This window comes from Erpetoichthys calabaricus, chromosome 8, assembly GCF_900747795.2.
Source record: "Erpetoichthys calabaricus chromosome 8, fErpCal1.3, whole genome shotgun sequence".
Classification (NCBI taxonomy): Eukaryota; Metazoa; Chordata; class Cladistia; order Polypteriformes; family Polypteridae; genus Erpetoichthys; species Erpetoichthys calabaricus.
The window spans coordinates 109,586,349-109,606,085 of record NC_041401.2 but is presented as its reverse complement, the minus strand read 5'-3'; the positions used below and the strand labels follow the sequence as shown (position 1 = coordinate 109,606,085).

Sequence of the window (19,737 nt, the reverse complement as noted above, 5' to 3'; positions counted from 1 at the left end):
TCCAGGTCAACAAAAAGTATCTGTTATTCTGAAAATGTAATTACTTCAGTATTATCTATAACGGGATTTGACCTGTACTAATATTTAAAACAGTTTTAATATAAATTTTTCATATATACTCATCACTGCTTAAAAAAAATAACAATATTATCCATAAAATACACCAAGAAAACAAACTTTGTTTATATGCCTTACAATGTCAAAGTATTTGGACTGATGAGGGAAGAGAAGGGACATATCATTCTTAAAATTTTTATCTATTTTGTATACTTTGCGAGCAACTGAAATACACAACTCGAAAGGTGACAATATCAAAAGGATTTTGCTGTGTGAGATCCAAGAAGAATTTCTTTCACCATTTGATGGTACGAAGGATGTGGTAGGAGCAGGAGGATTATAAAACCATGTCTCTTGTGCCCTGTGCATGTCCAACACACTAGTTAGAACCACAGATGCAGGCAACATTATCCTTTTGTTTTGGAGTCAGAACAGATGGTATGGATTTCACCCCATGCTTTTTTTTTTTTATTTTATTTTTTTAAATAAATTTTGGCCATCACTCACCACACAAATGAATAAACAAAGTTTAACATTTTTTTTTAAACTTTACCCCCAACAAAAATGGGTAAATCTTATATAGAAAGCCCATGCTCACAATGTTGTTATTGGTTGCTGAGTGTATACTGTTGGGCAAAAATGGCAAATTTACCATTTAAAATTAAATCTAGCACAATGAGATGTGCAGAAAGTGAATGGGTCTGAATACTTTCTGAATCCACTGTACATTCTTGAATTTCTTTAGTAAAATTGAACAAATTATAATGGTTTCACATTCATTACATTCTGGCATGATGTAAATACAAGTGCAAAATCTGCAAAGCATTAGATTCCTGCAACAATGAACTTTGTTACTAGAATTTTTTTTTTTTTTAAAAAAACTTACCTCCTCAAAATATTGAATTGCCAATAATACTTATTTTCTACTTTGGTTAATAAAGCACAACAATATCGGCTATCAAATGTACATTCCCATATGTTATCAGCTGAAGTTTTTTGGTAATGAAAAACAAGCAAATCTAATTAGACTTAAATGATGGGCCCTTTCAATTTAAATCTCAATTTATTTAGCCAGCAATATATACCAAATTCTGCACTGGCAAAATCAAAAGCCAAAAATATACCGAAAGTGCTAGGACTGACTGGACAACACCTCAGTATTTTCTCTTCAACAATCATCACCACTGAAATGCAATCTTCTCTTCTTGATTAGATACAATGGGAAGTGCTTCTAGATGGAGAATCTTGAGTCAAAACCTAATAAGCCTATCCAGGGAGTTAGTAAACTTTGAACAAATTACATGAAATAAAATGAAAGCAATTCACAAGAAAAACTCAGTTTTCTAATCCATGTTTAAAGTTAAACCAACCTGTTTGTTTGCCCATTCTTAGCTTCTCCAAATAGTCCTTGAACTTCTGAGCCATCACCAAAGGTGCTTTATCTATGAAAATGTTTGCATCTTTTAGGATTACCTGAAGTCGGCATTGATGCTGTTTTGGACCCAAATTCACTTTCTTTACATTTTGGTTCAGCTGGTGAAAAAGGGGGGAAAATGGTTGATGAGGTTTAAACTCTCTCTATGCAATTTATTTCAAACAGTTTAGTTTCTTTTTATTCTCTATTATTTTTATTCTATTTTATTCTTTATTATTAGTAGCAGACAGAAACACTTTTTTTTAGTAAAATGAAACCATTTACAGCTGTTTCACATTCATTATATTATTACAAACAATGTTAATACAAGTACACAAACTGTAATTCACTAAAATCTAAGAACAAGCTTTGATAACAAAAAAAAATTACCTAATCTATTTAAAATGTTGAACTTTAAATAAGTATGCTTGTAATAATTTTCTACTCTGGTTTCCATAAGAAAGAAATTTAAGATCACCTATCAAGGATACATTTTTTAAGTTGACAAAGGAATATCAACGAAATAATAAAAAAATACACAAAAACTACCACCATATTGTGTGGTTCATTTATCCTTTTGATGGTCGACCTATTTAAAAATTATATTGGTGCCACCTTACCGGTACAGCAAGGTATGAGTTACTTGTTTTATGTGTGGGCTTTCCTTCCACATCCCTTAAGACAAGCTAGTTTCAAATTGAACCTGTGTGAGTGTAAATTAATTGTGCAATGGACTGGTACACACTCCAGTGCAGTTTCCTACCTCCCTGACCCTGAAATAAATCAAGCAGGAGTGCAATTCTCAAAGACTATCAATCTTTGCAAATAACAAACAAGATAATGTTTACATAGGTAAAGAATGAGTGAGTTTTACAAGCATTTCCCGAAACCCTTCATTATTCAGCATTTAACAAACAAGTTCAAAGTATTTCTTTGTTGGGCTCATCTACGTCAGAAAAGCAGTCCAGTATTTTACAATGTACAGTATTTTAGTTGTCAACTTTGTATTATATTGTTACACCAGATGTGTAAATGTAAAAAGAAAAAAAATAAAACAGAGAATTCAATTAACACACAAAAAGCACAAAATAAAGAAATACAAATTTTGTATTAAAAGGTAAAATTTATTTAGCTTATTAGTCGAAAAATGAATGAAAAGGGCTCAAAACATGACATGGTCTCCTTGCAAAAAAGAAAATGCAGCAATTAGATAAAAAAAAGAAAAGAAACATTTCACAAAAGAGAAGTTAAAACAACTTATACAGGAGACAGCAAAAATTGAGAAGTGTTGGTTTTCCAAGGCTTGTACAGGACTTGTACAGGCACCAGAATCATATCTTTCACATTCCTAGAGTACACTCTGCAACAGTGCGTATATTTTTGTGTGTGGCATTATACCTCCCCTCATAGACGGTTTGGCGATTCAACAATGGCATTCACAAAAAGGATACCCACTGTAATCAGCCATCAGCAAACACACCATCCCTTGCCATATGACACACTACACAGTTGGACCAGATATGATCGTCATGTGTACTCCCAGTCTGACCACGGACTTCTTGTTGCTAATCTTAAGATTCATCTTAGGTTCAGTAGGCTACCACCTACAGTAGAACCTCTGGTCACGAACGTTACCGGACACGTACAAATCAGGTTAGGATCAAAAAGTTTGCATCTGTTCATGACCACACGCTCTGGTGGCGAACAAAAACACTGGTGGCCAGTTTCCCTACGTGCGTTCATATGTGCCAATGATTTCCCATTCTCTTTTGTTTGCGTATACACAGCCTAACAAAGCAGCTGATGTTACAAAAGGAGTTATAATGTTAACCAAGCAGAGGCCTCAAGAGCTGGAAGAGGTGGAAAAACTGTTGCTAGTGTGGTTGAACGAGAAGCAACTTGCAGGGGATAGCCTAAGCGAGGTGATCATATGCGCGAAAGCCAGGAAGATTCATGGCGATTTGCTGAAAAAAAAAAAATCCTTCTTTGAGTGGCGAAGGTAAGGAATTTAAAGCCAGTAGAGGATGGTTTGAAAAGTTTCGCAAGAGAAGCGGCGTTTAATTTTTTTTCCCTCTGCTTAAAACTCATAAAAAAAGCTTACAGCAAGCGGTTCGTAAGGGTCTAGCGCGAACTCTTACAATGTTAGCTTTCTCTGTTGTTCAAGGTTTTCTCAGTGTTATTCAATGTTTTTACATTTAGTTTACTATTACACTGTTCATTCTATGGTACAATTAACTATTTTTGTGCTTAAAAAAATATATATATTGTGGAGGATTGCCGGCTTTCCAGTCCGGCCCTCACCCCCAGGCCGCTAGGAGGAGCCCTCCGGACAGCATATTGGTGCCCCGAGTTCCAGCAGGGCCTCATGGACTTTGTAGTTTCTATACACAGCCCTCCTGGATACCTTGGGGGCCGCCAGGAGTCGCTGTGAAGGGGCTAGTGGACTCTTGTATGCCCTATAACCCGGGAGTGCATGTCAGTCACGTGACTCGAGGAAGTGACGTGCTCCCGGGATGAAGAGGAGGACTGTTTGCCCTGACCCGGAAGGAAATGGACTTGTGGGTTGTGCTTAGAACCACTTCCGGGTCAGGAGCTATAAAAGGACTAAGGAAAGCCCAGAACGTTGAGCTGAGCTGGGAGGTAGGAGGGCGAAGTGTCTGGGAGTGGAGAGAGTATTGTTTATTGAATAGTGTATTGTAGTTAATGAGTGTGGTGAGGAAAGTGCTTGGTGCACTGTATTATAATAAAAAGAATTATTATTATACTTTCACCTGGTCATCAGAGTGGTACCTGAGGGTTCGAGAGGTGGACAAGCGCTATATCTGCTACAATATTTACATATAGTTCGTACGGTCTGGAACGGATTAATTGTATTTACATACAATCTTATGGGGAAATTACATTCGGGTCACGACCAAATCGGGTTGCGTCCAGAGGTACCACTGTACTAGGAAAATGAGGCTGGACCTGGCCGCACTCCAAGATCAGGCTGTTTCTAACGAGTTTGCATGCATTTTGTGTGAGGGACTTACAGGCTTGGGTGCAACTGCTGATCCTAATGTGACATGGCTTTCGTGACAAGACCCTCAAGGTTGCTAAGGGTGGTGTTGGAGTTACCAGTATTCCTAGAAGGTGTTGTTTCATCTCGCAGGACACCCAGGATAATCATCTAGAGTAGTCACACAGCTTGATGGCAACTCTGGTCTGTACCTGGAACTGAGAAGGATGGCTACAAGGGCTCTGAGGCAGATAGGGAGGCGTTTGTTAGAGGAATATGTGAGCAAGTGACACACCATCTTTGGTCCAGTAACCCACATCCTGCTTTACAGAGGAATCAAAGCATTATGCACATCCAAATCTATTCCTCAGAGAGTCACAGTCAAGGCGGCTGATGGAACGGTTCTTATGGATGACACTGCAGTTGTGATCCACTGAGCTGGCTACTTTGAGCAGCTGATCCTGCATATAGGAAGTTGGATATCTCTGGGTCCTCGGTTCTTCAGGCTGATCCTCCAATTGGCTGTGAACCACCCAGTCTGACTGAGATTGCACAGGTGGTGAACCAGCTGAGGTTGGGTAAGGCTGCAGGCATCCGTGGTATCCATGGTGAAGTTGTCCAGGCTGGTGGTAAGCCTGTCCTCCAGGCATTGCAAGCAATGTTTGTTTCCATTTGCGAGACAGGCATCATCTAAAGTGAGTGGAACACGGAAGTTGTCGTTCCTATCTGGAATGGATGGATGGATGGATGGATGGATGGATGGATGGATGGATGGATGGATGGATGGATGGATGGATAGTATAGTCTATCTATCTCCATCAACTGTCAACTTCAATGTTAATATCAAATATCGTGTGAATCCTAATTTGGAATAAAGTAATTAAAAATTCAACAACTAACTCAAAGTAGGGGACATTGCACAGAATAGATGACAGCATTTTTAAAAGTGTCAGATTGCTTTCGATGAACAAAAGTATTTCAACATGTTGAGCTGTAAGCTTTTGGTTTCATTAACAATATGCGACAGTGCACTACAGTAAATAGTCTCATTCTCTACACTAGTTCATGGAAATATTTCCTTGACATCTGACCCATACTTAAGTGGTTTTTCTGAACAAAATCTATGGTATCTCCCAGGCATATTTCCAGCTATACGGCAGCAGCTACTGGAAAACAGCTTATTGATGCTGTTGCATGTTTATCTACAATCACATTAAACATGCACTCCAACTTACTACTCGGTTGGTCCTTCCAGGGACTTTTGGCACACAGTGCCGCATAATCCTATCCAGCTGCCTCTAGGCCTCACAATTCCTGAAGCTCCAGCAATACCATCTCTTTGGCCTCCATTTTTATACCAAGGTTTGAAAAGAACCAATCCTTATATCTATAACATGAAACATGTTTTTTCTCATGATATGCATGACCATTTTATACCCAATCAATGCACAATTTTTGATACTTAAAAAGGTAGTGCTGGGAGGTATACCAGTTCATACCGAAAATTGTTTTTTATTTTTGTTATGATATGGATTTTTCTTATACCGCAACATCGGTTTAAATAACCTAAGCCATGTTCAGAACGTGGCGCAGCAGGAAACTGTTTAAGTGGGGGACCTTTTTCACTGCTACACCACTAAACACGCATGCAACGGAGAACATTCTGAAACTGAAGCTGTAGCAGACAATAAAGTTGAACATGATGACACAAAAAGAACTTCTGCCGAAAAAAGGAGCCGTGTTTGTTGTCTGGAGATACTTTGGTTTTAAAAGGTCGGATGTGGACCAAACAATTATTTACTGCAAATGCTGTCACGCTAAAGTTGCAACACAAGCAATTTCCTGCACCACCTTAGCCGCAAACATGCTTTGGAGTACCAGTGCTTTGGACACAGGCTTCACACAGCCATAAGTATGTAATAGTTATTAAAATAATAAACTATTTTAAGTAATGGTAGTAAAAACATACCATACTAATAAGAAATGTACAATGAATGTGTGTATAATCAGTTTTCTGTTATCCCTATTATCAGTCAGCACAGGTAGTCCCCTACTTATGATGGTTCAACTTAGATTTTTCGAACTTACGATGTCAAAAGCAAGATAATTTATATAAAATTGTGTAAAATATAAATTTTCAAGTTGGCACGGCAACCAAATGTTTCTGTGGGCCGAGCGATGCAGTACGCTACGTTGCCGGAAACTCCCACGTTGTGAGATGCCTCAGTCTAGCTAGCGATTGACAGAGATCAGTGATCTTGTTGTTACAGCACTTTTCGATATGCTTTTGCTACAAGAAAAGTTAGCTTTGTTGATTTAACCTAGATTCCCTGTGCTTACGTGAGTAGCGAAGAGCAAACAGCTTCTAAAATGGCATGTGGAATGATACCAAAATGAATGCTCAAAGCAAAATAATCCATGGTTGACATTTTTGCGTATTATCGCTGAATCGGACTCTGACTTGTCGGTCTCCGATATTGATGCAAGTGATCTGGAGATGAAGATCAAAAACGAAAGTGAGGTACCGGGAACAGCTGATCAGTCCCCAGTTGATCATGGTGCTAAACACATTCCTGTAGCTGATGCACCCATGGCAACGTTCGCCTGGGATGACAGACACGATGACACAAGGTACAAACCATATTGCGTCTCACTGCAATGGTCACCCCTCCATACCTGTCTCACAAAGACAGCCAGGTAGCCAGCCCACCGTGCATTCCTGCTGTCCTAGCTTGAAAGAAGGCCTATATTAATGCAATTTGCCTTAATGATGGTTCAGTTGGTAAAGATGCCTTCACCAAGTTGCACTTGTTTTATTTTATTTTTATTTGGTGAATACTATGTAATGTACCTGGGCATGAAGCCTTGAAGTAATAGTATTATTACTGGAAGTTGCACTATTATTTATTTTACTGTTATTATTTACTAGTTTAAATATTATGCAGATTAAATGATGGTAAAGTTGTTTAAAAAGTCACTTTAACGTGTCAGTGGACAGAGATTGTTAACATTAACAGAAAGTGTAGTTGGTTTACAAAAATATTTACTATTTATTCCTTTTCTAAGACATGTTCAGTACAATACAAATTTTGACAAGCACCTCTGGATATTTTACCAAGTCTAAATGCCTTTTTGGATGGTTGAAAATATGTTGTCAAAATGATAGTTTAAGTTGTTTGCAAAATTTGTTCAATAAAAAGGTTCTATATTTTGACTGCAACTATCATGCAATGTGATTCCTTCTCTTCATTAGTGCCACCCTCTTGAAAACTATCATTTTATGAGGCCATGCAAACCTGTATTAATACTTGTGTGCACATTAAAATGTTTTTTGTACAATGTACAATTCTCATGACAGTGGAATAGGTTCTTCTTAGCCAGACTACTGCAGTAAGTGCAGTGGAAAATGTGGTTAACATCCACTCATGCATGGGAAAAAAAATACCGTTGAATACCATGAAACCGGTATAATTTTGAAAAACACTGTGATATAGAATTTTGGTCATACCACCCAGCACTACTTTAAGGCATGTTATCTATCTATCTATGTGATTGAAGACATTGTTCCAAGATGCATTTTAAGAAAGTTTGTCAATTAAGGATTTTTTTTTAAAATTAGCCATCCTAGAGATAGATCTCTATATCTCTCTATATATCAATATAAATGAAGACACACAAACCAATAAAAGTAACACAGTACACATTATGCAGCAACAATGAAGCAAAGCGCGGAGTCTATTCTTTTGGATTCCATCAGAAAACAGATGCATCAGAAACCATGTTTTGCAAAGAAACATACTCTTCATGTCTATTAAAAAAACAAGATTATAATACTGTAATATGATCACCCAAAATGTATATTAAGTGACCCGTAAGCTCTTCATTTCACTGAAAGTTACAACCAGGAGTTTATCGAGTCTGAAACAAACTCTTCAATTACAAAAAGCTAAGAAAGTTAGAGTATGTTTCCAAATTAATAAAATATATGAAAAATATGTAGTTTAGTTTAAATATTGAAGGTAATTTTTTCTTCAAATTTTAAGTAAGTCAACTTAGCATTTACCATTTAGTTTCCCTGTTTAAAATAGAGTATGTGACCTAGAAAAACCAAACAGTGGTACATCCACACATGCTGCTTTTAACTGAAGTGCATCACATACCCTGTTAAATGGACATACCTTGGATCGAGCAAAGGGCCGATGCTTAATGTCACCTAAGTGGAAGCACACTAAAGCGGAATGCTTAAAATACCCAACTACTGGATTATTTTACACCAGACTGCCACAGCATCTTCACTGTACAAAAATGCTCTCTGCCACTGACAGCTGGAGTATATGAGCAACACAATAAAGGCTTGGGACTCCAGAGTAATCAATGCCTTTTAACATATTTTTGCCATTGTTGAGGACCACAATGGGCATACAATATTTAGGGAATGGCCCAAGTGCCAAGCATTTACTGAAATGCATCTGCTATTGCTTGGACTGTATGGGAGCCTTGAAACTGCTTTGCATGCCACATAATCCACTGGAGAGTAAAATTCTCATCTATTCACTGGGTAGTTAAGCGGATGATAGACGTGCTTTTTAACAAATTTGTGCATTTTGGTAAGACAATCTCTGTGACGTGGGCATGACTTGGAATGTTGAGTTCTATCACATTCAGGAGGCACTGAAATCCCACGTTATCAACTACTGACAGTGTTTGACTGTCTATAATACGCTGATTGATGATGCGAACCACCAGAAGCAATTTCGCCGTGCTCATTCTTTACATTTATTTTTGAGATGTTTAATTAGGTTACTCATGTGTATTAACTAGTTTTCATACCTCTTGTTGATATTTTAGCAGAGCATTGTTTACAGTCTGCTATCAGCTTTGGTTTGATTAATTAATTATAAAGGATTTTCACACTGTATTTTGTGTTCAGTTTTTTTCTTCTCCTTAACGTTTACATAATCATGTTAATAGTATTGGTTATAGGCATAGGTGTATTTTTACAAGTACAAGTACATGAGCATTGTACATGACCAAAACCAGTTGTATTCCTACTCTTAATCTAACAAGTCTATTGTTTATTAAGCAGTGAGGGCAAATTCTACTTTATCTGTTCTTTATCTAATTAAAAAAGTGAATTTGTGTACTAAACACAAGATTGCTCACAGTCCTCACTCCGCTTTAATAAAAAAAATAATGAAAACATCCCAACTCATTCTCTTATAACTTCTGCCAAAGAAGCGCCTCTCTTTCCTTAAACTCAGGAAGGCTTTTAGCCCTACTTGACTTTATTACCCTTCTCTCAGTTTACCTCTCTGTCAAGTTGCTAATGTAACCTGTGTGTGTGTGTGCGAGACCATCAATTATGTTGTCTGTTTTATTCTCAGAATTTACTGTCTTAATCTTCTTTTTTTATTTATCTGGTTTGTACAATACTATATACTGTATATTCCGCCGTTCTTTATTTATTCTGTAAGTGCCTTGAGCATGGGAAAGGCGCTATATAAATAAAATGTATTATTATTTATTATTAACTCTGCCGTTTCTCTCCATGTAAATAATGACTCCTCAGATGACCTTTTTCACTTTAAAACTCCACTTCTTTAATGTAAATGCCAATATTCCTGCCTTCTTTCCTAAAGTCTGTCTATTGTCTCTAGTCTTTACAGGAAGATGCAGCAAAATGACACCTGCAATTCTTCAAGTACCATAATACTTTGCATAAAGGAGAACAACAACTAAATTATCATAGAGCTTATAAAAGTAGGTTCTGGGGGGAAAAAAAAAAGTTTTTTTGAGATCAGCTAATTTTATCACTCCCTGATCAAGTCACTTGGTGTTTTAAAAAAAAAAAAAAATCTGCCAATACTATCGTTCTCACTTTACCAATTAGTATGACTGTTGTTTGGCAAACAGTATCCACGGAATCAAAATGACAAAACAATGAGCAAAAGTACAAGTGCAAAAAGATAAGAAACAATTACGCTTTAACATTTCTACAATAAATTTAGAAAGGCGCATTGAATTCCACAGGGCTTCAATAGCTTTATAATAACCCATTCTGACTTGTCTTTATATATCACTTTATACACACACAGAAAATCCCATTTTCCATAGCTTTGCTTTTAAGTTTGAAGGCTGCTGTTCACACTTGCATTCACTCTTGTTAAACAAATTGCTCATGAGTAGTGATAAGTGAACACAGCAGAGTTCATTTTGCTGTGAGTTCGTCAAAATCGTGGAAATGTTCCGAAACTTCAATGGAGAAGAAGGAAACAAACTAATTTTGAGTGGGCTTTAATTGTGCAATAATCTTTTAAGCATCTCGGAAGGTTAGGAAATAGTATCTAAACTATGCTAGATTAATTATTATGGCTAAAATGTGACTTGGGCTGAGAGGTAACCGCACCAAAAAAAACTCAAGAGTTCCAATCTTCAGGGCGCACACACTGGCCATGCCACAAAGAAGCAACAGGAAACTGGCTCATTGCACTGTTTGAAGCTGAAGGTCCACACAGTTGGATTCACTTTTTTATTACTTACAGCACTCTATGTAAGTTTGAAGATAAGCATTTGGCACTATTTGAGTGTCTGTTTTTTAAACTGAAATGCACGTTGTTATTTGGTCCGATTATTTTTTTTAAATGCCCAGTCTCTCAACTTTTGTAAAAAAAAAAAAAAAAAAAAGGCATAGAGACTTGCTTCTACCAGTTGCTTTATAAGAGAACTAGCCAACCCGTGGCGTAGCATACGCCACATAATTATTTATTGATGGGTGAACACTTCCTGAATGACACAGTTGTCCAAATGGGGTGGGTTTGAGGATACGACTGAGTGAATGAAAAGATGCAACTCTGAAGAGAGCAACATACAATTGTCCGTGACTGAAAACTGGGTTTGGCAGATACAGGCATATCGTTTTGAAAGTTTGTCCCTGTGCCTTATTAATTGTCATTGCAAAGGCCAATCTAACATGAAATTGTCTGCGTGTAAAAGTAAAAGGCAAATTTGAATCTGATGGGGTCAGTGATATCCAGGGAATAAGGACAGTTTGTGAGGTAGGAGCTGCGATAGTTTTACACTCCAGTACATTGCGGTGAATGCTGGTAACAGTCAGTCTAGTGCCATCACAGAGACTTCTCGCTGGCATGAGATTTCTGAGAAGCATAATGACTGAAACAATTTTAATTTTGAATTTATGCGGAGGCATGCCAGTGGGAGTAAGACTGTTAAGAAATTCTTCAGGGAATGAAACTTGTCAACGCTGGTGAAAGTTACTTCATCGGTAGGGATAAGTTTCAGTACTTGTTCATTAAGGTGTAGCGAGTCTTCGTTGGTGATGCTTAATATAGCTTGCGTACTGATTTGTTCCGGAGTCACAGTTGAGAAGTCGATGTCGCCATATAGTTGTTGAATGGGATCAGAAATAAAAGGAAAACAATGTGAAGGTAATGGATGTGGGAGGAGTGTTAGAGTTGGTGGGCGGGGCTCTGTCGTGCTATCCCATGACGCGGGAGGAGGGTTAGAGTTGGCGGGCGGGGCTCTGTTGTGCATATCCCATGGTCTCTGTCTTGCGTGCCATGGTCGGCTGCTTAGTGAATTGTTGGTGGGTGGGGCTCTGTGAGATGGCGGGCATGACTCTGTCTTGCTTGTCATGGACTTAGTGAATTTTATTTATATATATATATATATATATTGCCCTGAACAATTAAGGCAACTGGCTGTGCTTTCTCCAATAAGGCAATGAAAAGTCTTCTGCAATAAAAACAGCCCTCACATTAATCCGGAGTAAACAGAACACTGTTTTCTTTGCAAATGAGTGTTTCCAAGCAGCTTTGCTGTCTCTGAATTTAGTTGAACTTTTCAAATGAATCAGAATTTCATCATACGCATCAAAGAAATCTTCTTATATTATACATTCTTACAAAGCAGAGATGTTTTACTTGTACACAGAGCTCACACCCTTTGCTTATTATGTTCTCCTTATGGACCCTAATATTTGCTAAAATCAACCTCTGCAGGCTGCAAAGGCTGTATGTTTTTTTGTTTTTAAAGCATTAAGAGAAGCGGCGGTGGAGCTGCAGAGGTAGAACTCTCTCAGTTGTCTTCCTTACTGTAATGGTGCTGCAACCAGCAAATGGCCACAAACTAAGGAAAAAAATTATTTCACTCAATAAGTTCCAATATTCAAGGCTCTCATTGGCGAAGACATGCAGTACTTATTTGAAGTCATGCTTCACATAACACATTTGTTTCTGATCTGTACAGATGGTTTGCACTTTTATCCATCAAGAAGGTAGAAATGTCTTGTAAGTAGTACGGTACAGCACTCTATTAGCCAGGGAAAGTGCTATGAAGAAGCTGTCTGTTGTTACGGTTCTGCCTTTGTCCAGAAATGGCTCCATAAGCTTTATGACCACAGTCTCAGAAAGTCTTCATTCCGTGGGATGACTGGGATCTTTTTGTAAATAAAGAGTGGGATTGCACATGTAGTTTTTCTCCAAATCTGCTGCAATCCAAAACTTTATGCCAAATTTGTCAGGCTTGGTTGGGATGTATTGCAAGAAAGGACAACAGACCATGGTTGGAAATAGTTGCTCATCAACAGTGATATGTTGACATGGGTTGTAACTCAAAACACAGTTCTGAACAAAACATTGCCAGATGGCAGAAATGAAAGCAAATCTGTTGCTTTTCAAACGGTCTGCACAGGTGTCTTTGTTGTCAAAGAGCAAATACCGATGATAGCCTGATAGCAGTCACGGGGCATCATATCTTTGATTGCCAGTAGAACAAATAGTTCTGAGTGGGCATCAACCACAACCTGTAGTCATTGCTGCTCGTGAAAAGAATGGAGATAAACGGCATCAACTCAGAGAAGGAGAGGCAAGTTTGTTGTACCACGTGAACGTCACTGACAGAATAAAACTGAAAAATAAAAAATAAAGTGCTAACTTTTACACCGGGTGTTACAGACTCAAATCAAATGTATGTTTTTATTATCAAGTCAAGGTGGGTAGCATGCAATGGTACAGTGCGTTGCTGCACCCACTACACAATGAAACAACTCTGGATCCTGGTTTGCAACCCCCCAGGCAGACAGGCGGTCCCAGTCCCACCCTCCAGAAATGACCCTCTATCTGCCGCAGCCAGGTGTTACGTGGGAAACCCCGTGGCCTGGTCCAGCCACTCGGGTCCCCAACAATGAGGATCTTACAAGCCGGATCACCCTCGGGGAAACGCGCTACATGGCCATAGTGCCGTAACTGACACCCCCTCACAATGCAAGTAATGTGCCTCATTCAGGACTCCATGGGCAACCGCTCATTCAACACAAAGTCAAACCAACGGTACCCAAGGATTTTCCGGAGAGATACAATACCAAAGCAGTCCAGTCTTCATCTCAGGTCACTGGTGACCTGACCCGTTTTTATTATATTATAGTAATAAAAATAGCAGCTCACTACTCAAAATGAAGAGCACCTGGACTTGAACATGCAACAGTTCATACCTCAGCACCATCAAGAAGACGTATCAACTTTCTGTCGAACTGACATTTGAGCTTGGGTTTTAAACTCATTGAGAGCAACATGTAAATTGAATGATTTTTCTTCTTTGGTTATATTCTTGAATAAAAGTGCATGTGTTTATTTCATATTTGGACTGAAGTCTTCATACATTATATACTTCACCTCATTATTACTAAAACATGGAAAAGGTTTCTGTTTTAGGTATGTGTTCAGCATTTCTTGTCATCCTACATTTACCCATATTGATGTAGACAAGGAACACACATGAAATGTATGTATTCCAAATAACGATACTGTATATTATTTACCCTATACAACTCCAGGCACCTCACACCCAGATAAAGAGACTTGAGCTGGGAGAACTTCAGCTGCATTGGTGGGGGATGGGATAGCAGGCTGCTTCTACTGACTGACACATTTGCAAAACAAAGAGGCTGATGGAGAGGTGCAAAGGAATTTAAAGTGGCCCAGGATTACGACTTTTTTCATAGGCTTCAGGGATTCTAGTGTTAAAGCCAGCAATAACAAGCACAACTCTTTTTTCCATCACCACAATCTTAATTACTCTGCTGGGACATTGTAGTGTCCAAAAACTGTTATCCACTGACTAGGAGACTATACACACTGATCAAATGAGCCAAAAGTAGTATGAATGTGTTTTGGTTACTAATCGTGTCCATGTGTGGGCCTATATATAAACCCACATGCTCAGTCCCATAAGGCAAACTTAAAACTGAAAATTAACCAAACAAGAGAATTTAAAATGAATAATAAGAAGGCAACTTTTTCAATTTAAACATTAAAGTCAAATTTTAGTAAAGGAAAAATCTAAAAATAAATAAATAAAAACCCAACAACCTCTATGTGACTAAGGCTTCTAATTTATTAAACATTTATATAAGTTTGCAAAAATGAAAAACACTAAGTCTTCAAAAGTAAGAAAAATGTTAATGTTTATTTTTTTTGTTATACTGTTTTTTGTTAAATTTGAAAAATTATATAAAAATAAGACTACTCTTCCCATCCTTTTGGTCTACCTCCCTGGACTGCCACAAAGGATGAATGTTTGTATAATCAACTTGAAAGTGATTTTACCTGAAAAGTCTTTGGTAGACCTCCACTAGTGAACCACACCAACAGACTGACTTTGTTTTCTTTTTCATTGATCTCAAATCCGCCTTCCCTCCATTTTGTAGTTCCCAGCTGTAAGCTAGATATCCTTACACTGCCAGACAGTTTCAGGACTGATGCCATAGCCTAAGCTGATGGGAAAATCCAGTCAAAGTTTGACAAGGCACACTTGTGACAAACTTTTATAGCTCTATAAAAAGGAGAAAGAAAATAAAAAGAATGAACTCAAAGATGTCCCCAGAATGTACACTATTTTCATTCATTACCTGTAGATCATTGCAGTATAATTCACATGATTAGAAATAATGCAGTTTACAGCTGAAACACAAAAATAATACTATAACTGCATTAGGCACAGTTTGTGATTAAATATAGTGTTAACCTTAAACTTTTTAAAAACAGAGAAAACCTGCTGGTAAAATAAGAAAATCCTAATTCACACTAACATTAAAAGTATAAAATTGTTTAATCTTTTCTCTTAAAAATATACAGCATAGATAACAGAGCTTGAATATAAGCATGAGATTGCAGGAATCATAGCTATTATTTAAAAATTCTGTATGGTTTATCTTAGCTGTGTTTTCAAGGTAATAAAGCTTTTATCATCACCATTTTTATCCCATTACGGAATTAATCAAGAAATGTAAAAAAAACACCACACAATTTGTGTATGCTTTGACACTGCAATGATCCAAACAATTAATCACCTGTGTCAATTGTTTCAACTTGTAGTGTTGTGCATTTGAACAAAAAAGATCAAAAATTGACTATTCTCCTCAGCATTTCTAATATAACATTATTTATCTCATTACAATGAATAAGGTTGCAGTAGTTTATCAAATCATCTGTCCACTGGCTTATTCGGTTTAGTTATGCAGGGAATGAGGCATATCCTAGGTACACTGGGCATTAGGGCTCAAATGATTTGGGGAAAGTAACTGATTTTTTCTGACTGATATTGTAATTAAGATTTGATTTGCGATATAACTTTTTAAAGTTTCAGTTCAATATTGATTGTGTAAGATACATGTAAAACATGATAGGGTATTACCATGAGATACCATCAAAATATTAACTGCTTTATATTTTAACGGAAGGATGGCGTTTTTATTAAATTCTTTAATTGGCATAGAACAAAGAAATAGTTATCATAAAATTTGTGGCTTGTGGCTCAGAAGTAGAATCTAAATATTGCACAATCAATACAATATCATTTAATGATATCCAGGATTTAGCTTATAAATTGACAAACCACACAATAATTATCAAAAAAGTGATAACTAAATATTATAATAAAAACAGAATATAAATGTCACACAAAATATCTAAATACTGCACATTCAAATAAATGCTGGTTATCTGCAGATAACCAGCATTTACCTTTTGAACTCCCCCCACCCCCACAAAGGCTGCCACCATAGAATACACCACAGAACAAATAAAATTTCTAAATTACTGCAAACAGAATCCTTACATAATACTTGTTTCCCTGACATCTCCTCTTCTTCTTAACACTTACTACAGTCTTTACAGATTTTTTGTCAAGAACTCCAGCATGTCATCTTTTGCTGGTTTGAGACATGAACGGCAACATGTGACTACACTGCCTCCGGCATTAAACAGTCTCTCTGATAGTAAACATGGGACAGGAAAGTACAGGAATTCGTAAGCTAGTTTGTTCAGCATTGAAAAGTTAACAAATTAGCTATAAAATAAGGTTTGAATATTAAAGATAAATATTCAAATATATTCAAAGTTAGATTAACAATGCTGGATTACATTAATGTCGTACTTGCTTTACCATACTTTACTATTATGGTAATGGCCACAGCAGCGGCAGAGCAAGAACAAACACCAAATAAAAAAAAATCCTACCAGTAGTCATGTAACTGTTGTTTAAAAATAAGAGCCATCAAAATCCCAACCAGCTACACCACTACTGACAGCTAAATGTTTAAGTTTAAACCACACAGGCTGTTTGGCATGAAAGCCAAACCTTACCCTTCACCCCAATCGCTCAACTCTTCCTACAGACGTGTCCTATATCCTCCCAAAAAGTACAGTACTTTTTTCTGGGCTCCACCACAACCACTCTTCATTCTTCACATCTGTCCATGTACCAACAAGACATGTTGCAGTACGTTTGTAGCACAGGACACCAGCTAGGCTCTACAAACCTATACCCAAGTTGCAAATGTGTAGGTCTGACCTCGTATGGCACAAACGTACAATGGAGATGCACAAACATTTAAACAGGAAACATACTATTACAGGTTCTGTGCTGAAGAAAGACTTGCCGTCATCCCAGTAAGTTGAATGTTACTTCGGTGTTATGTGATAAAGATACATAACACAGTGTTTGCTAGGCTAGACATAATGACATGACTTTCAGTTTGTAGTGAGAAATAATTCAAGGCATAGTTCAACCCCCTATAATGCGAATAAAACACTAGAATATACGCCAAAGTTTTATGATAGGAGACTAAAACTTGTTCAGCCTCCTACAATGCGAATAAAACACTAGCATATATGACAAAGTCTTATGACGGGCGACTAAAAATTATGTGTCATTACCCAATAACTAATATAACTCTACGATTTTTCACTTGCCATATTTGTTTTTTTTGGATGTGGTCACTCCATTACACGTGGCATTACATGCTTGCATGCATGCATGTGTAACGTTAGCATGTATGTATTTACAACAATTGTTGCAAAAAAATGTTAAGTACCTGTCAGAGCAGAAAACCTTTTTTCAGTCTCATATGCAAAGGAAATCAAAAACTCAGCGACAGCACAGCAGTGAATCCTGCACATCAACCGCAACTAAAAGGCATATTGCTCATTCAGAGTAAAAAGGCAGAAGCAAGGTAGAAAAGAAAAAGTTCCAGACTAGTTGGTTATCAGAACTCAAATGACTTTTATACAATATGAAGGAAAACAATAAATTGTTGCTGCAACAAGCCTAGTGTAGTCAGTAAAACAGATTTTGTCTCAGGATCCCACAGTTTTAAAACGTGAAAATCTAAGAGCACAGTCACTGTCAAACTATTAAAGTCATGATCTTGCAACAGATTCTTCAGTGGTGGAATATTTACATTATACTTTCTTTGCCAGTAAACCTTTTTTTTCATGAAACTGAGGAAGAAAAAAAAAAAAAAAAAAAACCTAAATTACATGTTTAATTTTGAAGTGTGTTCACTGTGATTCTGAATACTTAAGCCAAATTATGAGTTTACTCAATTTATTAAAAACTATTGTTTTTAAGGAAAGAGCGTGAGTTCATAGCACAACCAAAGTCACAAGTGCTACTGTTTTATTTCAATTTATGATTATTTATTTTTAATGTGGTAGGATATAAATGTTGTATAAAAACCCGGTCGAGCAGCAGAAATGGCAATATTTTAAGAATTATGATTCATGCTGAAGCAGCAGGGTACATTTCATTCACAAAAAAAGCTGGCTGGAACCTATGGACTCGCCCAGAAATGCACGATAGGCATGATATTAAGGCAGGGTACTTTTTCTCCTTTACAGCAGTAGCAATATTTTAATAAAGGTGCCCTGAATATTTTCAATTTAATTTCATTGTTTTAGGCATTATGTCAAACCAGCAGCAAGGTAAGACTGAGACCTGCTGCGTGACATGGCATGTTACCTAACATGAGGCTCATTAAAGTGTGGATTTTAAAGCACCATAATAAAAGTAAAATCAAAATTATGACTTATTTTTCATTTGCTTTAACAAGAAGGTTATAAGAGCACACAACAGTTAGAGATCTTCCATTTAAAAGCCAATGGATTGACTGTAAAATGATACTTTTACATTACTGTAGAATGTTTAGAAAACCTGCTCGGAGTACAGTTGGGGCAGACCCGCCACCCAGACAAGGCTAGGAGGCATTTTGTTTTTATGTGGGCAGGAATTAGCGGATATGATAAAAAATGAATGAATGGCCCTAGTGGTCTAATTGGACAGGGATACACAGTCTGACTTAAGCATTTAAGAGCACAGCAGTTGAGCAGAAAGAAAGGCATCCTCTTTAATAAAATCCCTGTGTGCGTCCATGTGTCCGTGTGTTTGTCTTCTGGTGAAGTGCGCATGCGCGGGGGGCGGTGCCACGCTTGCCGCCTGACGCGTCACACAAGACAGAGTGGGCGGGACCTATAAAATATCGCGCGGCCAATCCAATCGGATTTCGGTAAATGAGGTAACACCTAAAACATAAGGCACGAAAAATCCAATCGGGTACTGAGACGCGGAGACCAGCTTCCCCAAAGAGGTGGGATTAGTGTTTGTTGTTGTGCAAGTGTTCACTCAGAGGATGTCAGATTTGCGATTAAGAAACTTGGCCCAGTAAGTGTAAAGTATCAGTCGCTGGAGGGGTTTTCCTAAATATACGAATGTTCATGATATTACAATAGGATGACTTTTAAAAGTAGATTTATTTTCGCGCACATAAAATAATCAGCTTAAAATACTTGCTGGGGAACTGCACAGTACTTTCTGGAGAGACGCCACAGCCAGCTAAAATAAAGAGGCAGGATAGGAAATCTTCAAACGGAAACAACTTATTAATCAACAGCCACAGAGGAGAGGATAAATGTAA

The 19,737-nt window shown here is 37.5% G+C and overlaps 1 protein-coding gene across 2 annotated transcripts in view; it reads right to left on the bottom strand.

Annotated features, from left to right (window-relative positions):
* Positions 1 to 19,737, bottom strand: part of usp37 (ubiquitin specific peptidase 37) — a 130,429-nt gene that overhangs the window by 82,780 nt on the left and 27,912 nt on the right. For both annotated transcript variants that reach the window (XM_051930598.1, XM_051930599.1), the window contains exons 2-3: positions 15,092 to 15,317; positions 1,428 to 1,590 (exon numbers count right to left, since the gene is read on the bottom strand). In XM_051930598.1, coding sequence (XP_051786558.1) covers positions 1,428 to 1,590; positions 15,092 to 15,250 — 322 coding nt within the window. In that variant the 5' untranslated portion in view covers positions 15,251 to 15,317. The remainder of the gene's footprint in view (positions 1 to 1,427; positions 1,591 to 15,091; positions 15,318 to 19,737) is intronic.